At 40.0% G+C, this 12,116-nt stretch overlaps 1 protein-coding gene across 1 annotated transcript; it reads right to left on the bottom strand.

Annotated features, from left to right (window-relative positions):
- Window positions 1-738: 738 nt before the first annotated feature.
- On the bottom strand, window positions 739-8,133 carry LOC308093735 (uncharacterized protein). The gene is made up of 7 exons (XM_080440065.1): window positions 7,784-8,133; window positions 5,905-6,107; window positions 5,506-5,598; window positions 4,579-4,671; window positions 3,821-3,931; window positions 3,559-3,691; window positions 739-2,925 (listed from the first exon to the last, which is right to left on the bottom strand). The coding sequence occupies exons 1-7, from the start codon at window positions 7,785-7,787 to the stop codon at window positions 1,523-1,525; spliced, it is 2,040 nt and encodes a 679-aa protein (XP_080296191.1). The 5' UTR covers window positions 7,788-8,133; the 3' UTR covers window positions 739-1,522.
- Between the last annotated feature and the right edge of the window lie 3,983 nt (window positions 8,134-12,116).

Here is a 12,116-nt window from a genome sequence, read left to right as displayed (position 1 = left end):
TGACATGCATTAGGGCTACAGACCCCCATTTAATGGCATTTCTATCACTTGGACCGCAATTTATATTGTAAAATTGTCAATTTAACTCTGAGAGTGTACAAATGGGGTTCCATTTGTACACTCTCAGAGTTACAAGACCCATTAAGGGTCCATTTGGTGCCTAATCTATCATTTAGCTGGGGACCCCCTGGAACTCCCTCAAGGACCCCTGGGGGTCCCCGGACCCCACTTTGAGAACCAATGACTTAAAAGTATCAATACAAGTAAAAGTCCGGAATTCAAAATGTACTTGAGTGAAAGTGCAAAAGTATTGGTATCAAAATGTACTTAAAAGTACCAAAAGTAGTAGTGTCCCATTTCACAAGTTTTCAAAAGTCAATAAAAATCTTTTGAAAATAGCAGATCTACAAGCTCACAATGCCTGGCATTGCGACGATTGTGAGCTTGTAGATCGGCTATTTTCAAATAGCCAAAATGTATAGGGTTGAAGTGGTTAATATGTTTTGTAATAATAATCAAAATCTACAAAATAACTAGTAACTAAAGTGTTCAAAGAATTACTGGAGTAAAAGTACAATATTTGCCTCCAGTCAAGTAAAAAAAATACCTCAACATTGTACGTACGTAAACAGTACTTGAGTAATGTACTTAGTTACTTTACACCACTGAATAACTAAATATCGTTTGTGTTATCCTTTTAGCACCTTTTGTATACATTTTGGTAATGCTGTCTACTAAATGCCTAAATTGTATACTGCACTTAAATGCATGTGGCCTATTCCATATAGAATGACTATAGATTAGGCCTAGGTAACAATCAAATCCAATTCACCTGTTAATAAAAAGTTAATGCTTCGGTCATTGTAAAATGTAGCCCCATATACAATTTATTACTATTTACAAAATATTGACACAAGCATGTGGCCAACTCAAGTAGTACTAGTTTAAAACTGTATTTCGACTGGCAAGTTTCTGGCTGAACATACTGTAGATGCTAGTACTGGTGACATATTGGTGATAAGTATTACATGAATGGCCTAACAAGTGCACTTCAAGCTTTTTCAAACCTTCATCTTAAAGAATGAATGTATCAAAAGGCAGTAAAATCAAACACAAAGTGATTAAAGATGCACTTGACGCGAGGATGCAAACCACGCCCGTCCTGCACCAACATATTGTTCTCGACATTACATCTCTCCTTTCCTGGGACTTGGGAGATTATGCAATTTTGACCTTGATGGCACAAAAGTGAACATCTACTGATAATTTCCACCAAGTTTAGTGAAAGTCCCTCATGTCCGTTCTTCAGTTATCTTGTACACAGCTACACGCATGACCAATTACAACACCCTGCCATGCATGCATGCAGACAAAGTCACACTTCTGAGACGTGAAGGCCATTGGAGAAGCAACGGCGTAATGTATAAGTTATAGAGCCATCACATTATTAGCAGAACATTGCTTTTATACACCTACATCAGGTAATGGTTTAGGCTCACAATACATGGGAATAGATGGACCTTTATTGAATCTCAGCAATGGTGGTGTATTTTGTTAGCACCTGTGTGGAACTAAGTTTTCTGTGGGTTTTCAAGTGCCTCTTTAGGTGATTGAGGCATGTATATGTCTTTGCACATAGTTGACAAGCATAGGGTCTCACCCCTGAGTGATTGAGTGTATGTTTTTTCAATTCGCTGCCACGTGAAAATCCCTTCCCACATTCTGTGCACACATATGGCCGTTCCCCTGTGTGGACGCGCATGTGAAGTGTTAGTTTACTTGCCATGGTGAAGCCTTTAGCGCACACAGAACATTTGTACGGCTTTTCCCCTGTGTGGGTGCGTCTGTGGATCTGCAGTTCACCGGCTGAAACAAAAGCCTTGCCGCAGTCGGAGCATAGATAGGGTTTCTCCCCTGTGTGTGTCCTTATGTGTATGTTAAGATTTCCTGACACAGAGAAACGTTTTCCACAGTAGGTGCACTGAAACGGTCGCTCGCCTGTATGACTGCGCATGTGAAGGTTCAGGTCGTATTTATTCTTAAATCCTTTCCCACAGCGAGCACAGATCTGAGTTCTCTGCTGGTTGTGACGCAATTCGTGAGCTGCCAGACACGCGCTAGAACTGAAGAATTTACCACATTGCATGCACTGGTTGGACTGTTCAGGAGGATGAATCCTCTGGTGGCTTCTAAGTTCACTCATGCTGGGGTAGGCTTCCCCGCACTGTTTGCACTTGAAAATACGGTCTTGGGTGTGAGTGAGCTGGTGCTTTCCCAACAAATACATTTTCTTGAAACTTTTCCCACACTGGGGACAGTCAAACCTTTGGACCTGTTGAGGACACTGGTGTCTAAACTTATCCTGTATGGATTCAAAGCTGTTACCGCACTTGATGCAGATATATGCCGCTTTTGTGCACTGCATGCGCCTGTGAGTGGACAAGTCGGAGGTTCTCCTGAACGCCTTTCCACACTGGGAGCACTTGTAAGGGTTTTCCCCTGTGTGAAGCCTCTGATGCTCGAGAAGCTCATAGCGGTAAATGTAGCATTTCCCACACTGAGGGCATTTGTGGGCGACCCGTTGCCGTGGGGTCCCAATCACAGAGGTAGAGGATGTAGAAACTTCAAATGAGGTTGAAGGAGCCTGGGTGCTATCTGAGGATTGGTTCTCACACTCCACTATGTCTAATTCGTCAACACTTTTTCTCTGTATGTCCTCTGTCTGTCCTGTAACATCACTTTCCAGAGTCTGTGTTTCCTTGTTAGGTGGCCATACTCCATCCTGTAACTCCAAGCATGTGCTCTCACAGTGAAGAGAGGATTCTGGTTCACTGTCGCAGGTAGTCTGGTAGGATGTATGGGTCTCGCTCAATGGGGGAAGTTGAGATAATGAGGTGAAGAGTCGATCTTCTGATGGACAAGATACTATCAGAGAATAAAAGAGGACAAATTAATAAAAACACAATGTATGTGTGATGAACACATACACATATATATACTGTGTGTGTGTGTGTGTGTGTGTGTGCGCGCGAGTACACACGTCACACACACACACACACACACACACACACACACACACACACACACACACGACTTATAACTATAAATTAAGATTAAAAGCAAAATACAACAATACCCCAACAGTTAAACAGTTGGAACAGATTAAAATGCTGACGTATTTTAGGGCTACATGGCCTTGATCAGGGAGTGAACTCCCTGATGAAGGCTATGTAGATGAAACGTGTCCATGATGAAGGCCATGTACATACTGCAGCACTTCACTCTCCTTGTGGCCCTTCTTGATGCTAGTTTAAACTTTACTATGCAGATATTTCCTGGTTACTCGTGTTCTTGTTTTGTTTCTTAGATTAGTTTTTCTCAACCACCAATGTTAAGGATGTGATTTAGATTCATTTAGATTGTGCTAGGTTCCAAGCCTCTTCGAGGCACTACATTGTTCTCCCGACCTCTTCTCTCCACCTTTATAGTCTTATGATGACTGTTATGATATATTTACATACAACTCAGGACTCAAACGTACATAATATACATACATACCACTTATCTCTGTCTTAGACAGCTTTCCAAAGCACTTCTTGCTAATGAGCAGCGTTTTGAGGTCAGTCATTTTGGATACACACTGCACAAACTCTTCTAGCACAGTAGGAGTGTCACTGATCCATAGTGCAGTCTTTAAAAAACAAAGTAAAAATACAATGAACATACAACTTCAATGAACTACTGTATACTAATACAGTTTGTCTCCGAAACTAACAGTGAGGTCACACACCTTATTCAGCAGTGAGTCTAGTCTGTGTACCTGTTTGAAGTCTGGTACTGGCAGCAGCTCCTCCAGTCTGGTGAAGAACGCACAGACCACTGTCTCCAGCGCTGCATCAAAGTCAGGACCATATTCCACAGGAAGCACATTCTGTCAAACAGAAACAGTGAAGTGAAAGAGTGCTAGCCTGGAGAGGTCCATCCCGATTTGTTGGGGGGTTGCAACTATCGATTATTTTCATTGCGATTATTTTACCGATTACTTTTTTGATTAATCGAATAATCGAGAAGCGCGTTTATAATATAACAAATTAAAATCATCAACGAATCGATTAAGCACTTAGTGTTATTGTATATTTCATCGCACAACAGTGTTGTGCAAACATTTTGAAAATAACCTTCTAGCTCACAATGCATCGCGGAGCATTGTGGGCTTGTAGATCGGCTATGATGACATGAAACATTTAGCCTATAATGACATGCCCAAAATAGGGAAAGATAATGAATGTTATTAAAATATAGATTATCGCTTATTATTCATAATCGATTGTATAGATTAGTTCGATTAACCGACACACCTAGTTGCTAGTGCTTCTGTCCCAAAAGAAGATGCCAAAACGTCAAGGAGTGTCACTTCCCATCTGGACCCCCAGGCAAAAAGATTGCTGGCTTATTAATGCACATCAAATCAACCTAACTCCTAGCATGATTCAGAAGTATGTGTAGCATCTTTTCAATTGCGACATCATTCTTCCTCTTTATCCCAAAGGATAAGGTTAGAACTAAGCACAGTTTTACCTTCAGGAAGTGTTCCCTCCCATCTGGGTCTTCTAAAAGGTTCTTAACAAACCTCAGGAAGTTATGCTCAAGAGTTTCATTTCCTGTTTCAACCTGTAAAGTAAAAAGTACAGATCTCACCAGCTGATCACTTACAACAAGTCACCATTTGAAAATCAAGACTGGCAACTAGGGCTGGGCGATATGACTTCAAATCAATATCATGGTTATTTCAAACTTTTGCCTCGATTATGATTAATTAACGATTACTAAAAAATAAAGTGAAAATAGCTGATCTACAAGCTTACAACGCATCGCAACGTAATGCATTGTGAGCTTCGCAAAGCATTAGCTAGATCAGCTATTTTAGCACATACCATTGTACAATTAAGTAATATATAAAAGTAATATATATTACTTTAGTGAGTAATTGGTAAAATAATTATAAAATGTTTTTGTCGATTAATTCCGGAAATCAGACCAGTGGTTCTCAACCTTTTCAGGCCGTGACCCCCCAAAATAATCATATTTGAACTAGGGACCCCCCACCCTGACAAGCACTTGTCAAGTTAGGATACAGATTAGGAGTTGAGGCATTGCATTTAGTTTGACTCGGTTCCACAGATAAATATTATCTGCGAGGCGTGGTGATCTTATTTTCAAAATGTTGCCTCTTTCCAATACTATTTGACAATTTGGTCAATGTTTGACCAGCTTTTATAGTGTAGCTTTTTTATTGCTTTTGATGCAGTAATTCTTTAAAAAAAAAAAAGGTATTAAAAAGGTCTTAAAGCCCTTAAATTGTCACTTTACTTGTCATCTGGGGACCCCCCCAAAATCATATGAGGACCCCCCTGGTGGTCCCGACCCACAGATTGAGAGCCACTGGATTAGACTATGGTTATTGGTTTCGATATGTTTTCGGCCCTACTGGCAAGTATCACACACCTGTTTTGAGCATGATTTCTGGAGTCTGTCTAGGTATGTTTCAACACTCCTGACATCCTCCGGGTGTTCTGAACCTAACAGCTGTAAAGTCATCTGGAGGAGGAATGAACCAGTAGTCATTTCCTTATGAATTAACACTAATTAATAAAGGCTGCGATACAAATATACCTGCATTGTAAATTAAGATTGTTAAAGAAAATCCCAATAAGCTACTCCCACAAACAAGTCAAAGTCCTCATTATCTTTAAATGCATTTAAGCAATCCAACAGCCACTATGAAAAGTTTGTAGGACTCAACTAGACTTAAGTAGCGAGTCTATTAGGCAAATGTTATTGGAATTATTTAGCTTATATAGGTGAACATCTAACGAAGTTCTGGAAGAAAGAACCACCTCTTACCTTCGCTCTTAGTCCCAAAATAAGCAGGCTCATCTGCTTATTGCTTAAAAGCTCAGGAATGGCCTCAGCCATCATGGACACAAACTCCTCAACTTTTCCATAGTGGTTGATGTTCCTCAGACGAACCACTTCCCACATTGCAGCGGTCATCAACCTCAGAGGTGGAATGAGGAGATTGTATGGAGACAAGGAAGGGAGCCATTCTGCAAGCGCAGAAGGATAGCACATACATTGGAGATAGGGATGTTATCAACACATGTGATTTGAAGCAATGCACCAACAACCCAGTTAAAAAACATGCCTGTCACATGAGATGATCGAGTTCCCATCGTTACATTAACACCATACTTTAAAGTAACTCAGTAGATACAAACAAGTAACTTCTAAAACAATTACTCAATATATCTTTGTTCAATGTCATTACACCTTTTTGAAAGCTGTAAGTTGTATGGGTAGCCTATTCTTATTTTGTGTGGGGTACTGACTGAGCAGTTGTACCTACAACGTAAAAAAAAAAGGCATTGTATTTAAATGAATTTGACAATGAAGGGGACAGTAGATAATGATATGAAAACAAACACTTTGAAGGATCCATACATGTGTGAATAGGCTACTTTACAGTAGCTGTAGAACACAAAAACATTACTTGTATTTTTATATAAATAGTCAAGAGTGTGCAGCTCTCCCCGTGTGATCAGAAGAGTGGGCAAAGTTAAATTGGCAAAATGTAAAAATTGGTCTAAAATCATATAAAGTAGGCTATACGTGATTTGAACATGCAATGTAATGGTACATCATTCATTATCAGACCTAAATCGACCCTTCAACTTCTTGATTAAGCGCATTATGACATGGCTACCTAGCTGTAGTGTACAACCCTCGTAGACGTATTTATGATTCTGACGTTTTCAATCTACGAGAGTTGTAGGGTGCACTTCCCATAGTGACCTGGACTTTCTGCACTATGCCCCGTAGACACTCCAAACATTGTACAAAATGAAAATAAATGCGCTTACCGCTGAGCCCCAAATGTTAACTGGGTCTACGGGGTAGTAGTGTAATGTAATAATCCATATCTTTCAATAAAGAAGTGTTTTAATGCCGTCTGTGGCCGATTCTGTCGGAAGTTCCCAATGGGCGGTAGTGACGGGAAGTGAGGGGGCGCATCCGGTGAAACCCGGAATTACACTAAATGTAAACAGGAAGTAAACGAGGGTGAAAAAATGGCGTTCGGCCACAGACGGCATTAAAACACTTCTTTATTGAAAGATATGGATTATTACATTACACTACTACCCCGTAGACCCAGTTAACATTTGGGGCTCGGCGGTAAGCGCATTTATTTTCATTTTGTACAATGTTTGGAGTGTCTACGGGGCATAGTGCAGAAAGTCCAGGTCACTATGGGAAGTGCACCCTACAACTCTCGTAGATTGAAAACGTCAGAATCATAAATACGTCTACGAGGGTTGTATACTACAGCTAATGGCTACCCATAGGTTGTAGCAACAATTGTAGAAAAATGTCATGACATGTATACTTGACTAGGACCATTTTCTAAACTAAAGCATCTTTATTTTATTTACATTTTGGGGGAGAAAATAGACAATTTAACTTTGAGGAGCCCACTCTTCCCGTTACCATGTGTTAATTTCCCCTCGGGGATGAATAAAGTACCTACCTATAACACATGCAACGCTAGAAATGCTATGCATTCACGATGCAATCAAATAAATACCAACACAAAAACGGTACCAGTCCAAGCCTCCGTTCCTACAGTATAAACATTCAATAGATAGCATAGATTCCTTCCAATGACCTAGGCAAGCTAACAGCAGTAGGCATCAGTTTATTTGGAGATGACATACATATTACATACCCATTTTGTTCCTATGAGGAACTCAAAATGCTTGGTTGGAGAAGGGAAATTTTACTTTAATTACAATATAATATCTACCTAAACATTTCAATAACTATCTACGGTAAACTGTATGCAAACAGCACAAATCTATCCATAGTGCTCACTTCCTAAATACACCCACAGACCGATCAGCGACACCAGAAATGACATGACTGTGCCTTCAAAATAAAAGCATTAAGTGCAATCAGTGACACATCTTCAAGAATTCAGTGCACTAGCCTTGTCCAGTTGTCCTCTATATAACAGTCAAACCTAAAAACACACAAATGTACTTTCAGTTTTCATTTTCTGACCTTCAAAATATTCCAATCATTCATTTCATTATGACAGAATCTAGGAGCATTTATATTATTTTGTACAGTCAGCATCCTATCCATGCATTTATTTTATAAACCACTGTATCATGCAAAACAGGCATCAAAGGGACATTGGATAAAATTGTAACTGTAAACTCGCAAAGGTGACGCCAACATATTTAAATGTATTGTATTTATACAAAGAAATGTCCCATGTGAGGCTGGTGCTTATCCTGTATACAGTATGTATGTATCCGTGTCAGAGCATGCTCCGGGGTGAGCCCATACATGTTTTGATACATCAAAAGGATCACTGCAACTGTACACACAAACACACACACACACACACATATATATATGTGTATACCTGCAACGAACCCCAGGAAGACTGGGGTGTCAGCATCAGCTAATGGGCATCCGAATAAAATGTGACAATACATAAAATGTAACAATACACCCTGAGTGATCTTACTAACTTTTTTCTCGCATAATCGAACTCTTCTTGTGAAATGCTTGAGCAAATAACTCATTGAAACAGGCCCTCTTCTTTGCTGCGCTCTGTTTTGGAGGAGACTTTTTCAGCTGGCCGGTTCCGTTGACATTTTCAGAAGTGGAGATCACCTCAAAGCATCCAACAATAGACCCATCCTCCTCACTGCGCACTGGGTCGCTATATGAGCTGATGTTGCTTGGGTCAAGGGTGTTGCTCTGAAGGCTGGAGGCACTGAGAAGGCTGGGGTCACTGTGAAGGTCGGAGAGGCTGTGAAGGCCGCTGTCACCCAAGCGTGGCTGCATGGTGAGGCGCCTGTTTCGGGCGACGTCTTTGAGCCGTTTTCTCCTGCTCTTCCTTGAGGTCCTTCTTCCCCTTTTACTGCCCACCGTAGACTGCTTAAGGTTTCTAGAATGATAGTGACAGTTGGTATTCAGTACTGTTCTTTTTTCCCTACAGTGCACACTTTTACATATGTTCATGATATGTGGGAACATCCCCCATTACATAGATCTATTGCATTTAAACACGAATACAGGTCGAGTTGGCTTTTTTCCCAAAATACAAAATAAAAGAATAAACTTATGCTTTGGAAAATTGGCAGAAATAATGTTAGGTAGGGTAAGTGATATTTTTAGGTGAAAACTATAAGCTTTTTGTTAAAGCACTATATTGTGATGTAGTCATTGCTATAGAGTGTTTATTCAGTAACAGTGGTCTTCCCTGTCTTCCAGCTCTTTAAAGGAGGAGTTCACCCAAAAAATTACTTATTTTCTTTCAATTGCACACCCCATGAAGCCTTGAATTCATGGATTTATTTTTGTGGCATTCCTAAACCAATAATTTGATGACCGGGTGTGTATCCGGTAGGAGACACAAATAATCTACTTTGTGTCTCCTACCGGATTAGCTGGTAGGAGACGGGAATCAAATTATTGGCTTAATGCCACAAACATAAATAAATCCATGGATTCAAGGCTTCATGGGGTGTGCAATTGATAGAAAATAAGTCGTTTTTGGGGTGAAAAATAACTACTTTTTTGGGTGAACTACAGAAAATGCTTTTTCCAGGTAGGTGACAAAATGTCAGCCAATCAGGAGAGAGTACCCATTTATCAGCCTCATTTTTATAGTGTTGCAGTTTCATATCCTGTCTGTTCTCTATCCTGATTGGATAAAATTGGTATCCTGATCTAAAAAAAAAAAATCGGTTTAATAAAGAGCAGGAGAAACATGGAGAAACCCGTTACTGAACAAACACTCTAAGCAATAGGTACTATCAGAATATAGAGCAGTTATTTTAACCAAAGAAAATCACTTAGCCTACCTTTAAGTATACATGATTTAAGTATACATGATTTGAACATGCAAGGTACATCATTATCACTTTCAGACCAAAACCCTTTTCCTTCAACTTCTTTTTGATGCCCAAAATGACTGGCTATCCACAGGTTTGTATAATTTACAAACAATTGTAAAATTATTATGCCTTAAGGCTTAAATGTCATGGCCTCCCATTTATACAATAAATGTAAATATAAAAGATTAAATAAATATTACAAAACGGTGCCAGAGTTCTTAGGGGCCCACTATTCCGGTTACCGTAAACACTGACTGGTAGATGAAAAATGTAGACCGAATAGAAGCCGATATTTTTTCTTGTTAAACAGTGAGCCATAAAGATATTCCGTTCACAATTAAACACAAAAAAGAAAAGGGGACACCAGTGCATTGCAGGTCCACATGTGGACATCACTTTACCTCTTTAGGAAAGTGTGTCGTCTGGAGCAGGTTGGTTGGTCCCACTCTCCCTTCTGCTGTTTCTTACGGAAGCTCTCACATCTCTCTACGACGTGGTGGTCCCAACGAGTCCTGGAAAGTTAACAGAGTTAACAAAGCTGCTACGGCTGATGAACCAGGAATCTGACAACACCAATCCCTTCAAACGTATTGCTAGTGCACATTTACAATTTCATCCTGTGTAGTCTTCTTGTGCTGCGCTTTTTCTGCATGACCCACTGATCACATGTCAAGGAAGTAGGATCTGGTGAACAAATCAAAGCCCAATTCAACACCATGTCACTCATACAAAACATAGCTAATTCTTCAGCAAAATGTTCCATCCACTTCAGACATTTAACAGCCAATTAAATGTTTAGAGAATATTTTTACAACAGTCAAGTGAAGGTTGGGTACCGGTCGGATTAGACTGCAGAGAAACGGGGGCCCTACAAAATGTTACCACTATTTGGCTGAGGTTTTCCAGCATTCTAACATATACTGGACAAAACACTGCTCACCATTATCTAAGAGTTTTTTTTTTAGTGGCCTTTTCTTCTTCTTGGCTGTTTGGTACAACATTCGGCACCCAGAACACAGGCCCAGCAGTGGACCCTGCATCATATGTGGGAAGGAAGGGCCAGACATCGTGCTGTCAAATGACTGTTCAGAGGGACACTGCAGGTCTGATGGCTCAGTTGATTCTTGGTCGGCCACTTGTAGCAGCTCTTCTCCACAATCTCCAGTGTCAACAACTGCTTCGTCATCGATGATGTCGAGCAAGTCCCTGGTGGTCCCCTCGTCTGGGACACTGTTGCCCCTTGTCTGCCGTTTACTTCTCATATTGCGGTGGACAGAGTCCTCAGTGAGGCTGGGTCCTTCAGTGTTTTTGTGTGTGGAAGACTTGTGGCGTTTCCATTTCACACAATACTCAAGTGTCACCTTTGAAAGAGTACATAGAATCTGTTAATAGGCACGTACCATCGAAAAGCTGTAAAAGATATTAGACAAATATTGTGTAAAGTGTATTAGAAAGATTGAACTTGACAGTTAAATCAGTAAATAAGCTTTTCACTTCCAGGGAGGTCCCCAGATGATCAGCTTGAAAAGAATTGTCAAATATTTGTCAAGGATGCAGAGTGAATTGAACCCAAAATGCAGATAGACAACAAACAGAGTAGAAGTTGAAGTACCTAATGAGGAATGAGGCAAACCTAAAATAGCAGGCAGAGGAGCAAAGAAGACAAAACCTCCATGGCAGAAAATCAAGAGAGGAAGGTATGAACTGACAATGAGTGTGTGCAATGAGTCCGGTTTTATAGGTAGTAGGTTGATTGGATAAGTGTCCACAGGTCTCAACATTTTTACTTAAGTAAAAGTATCAATACTGCAAAATAGAAATACTTTGTTACAAGTAAAAGTCCGGAATTCAAAATGTACTTGAGTAAAAGTACAAAAGTATTGGCATCAAAATGTACTTAAAGTACCAAAATGATATGCTACAAGCATGCGCGATGCAACGCATTGTGAGCTTGTAGATCGGCTATTTTCAAATGGCCGAAATGTATAGGGCTGAAGTGTTTAATGTTCTGTTTTGTAATAATAATCAAAATCTACAAAGTAACTAGTAACTAAAGTACAAATACCTCAAAATTGCACTTAAGTACAGTACTCAAGTAAATGTACTTAGTTACTTTCCACCACTGCCACAGGTGTGTAATGGGCA

The sequence above is a fragment of the Gymnoscopelus braueri genome, assembly GCF_963280865.1.
Source record: "Gymnoscopelus braueri genome assembly, chromosome: 10".
NCBI classification, from domain to species: Eukaryota; Metazoa; Chordata; class Actinopteri; order Myctophiformes; family Myctophidae; genus Gymnoscopelus; species Gymnoscopelus braueri.
Note: the sequence above shows the minus strand (reverse complement) of the source record. Positions and strands in the feature narration are given on the sequence as shown.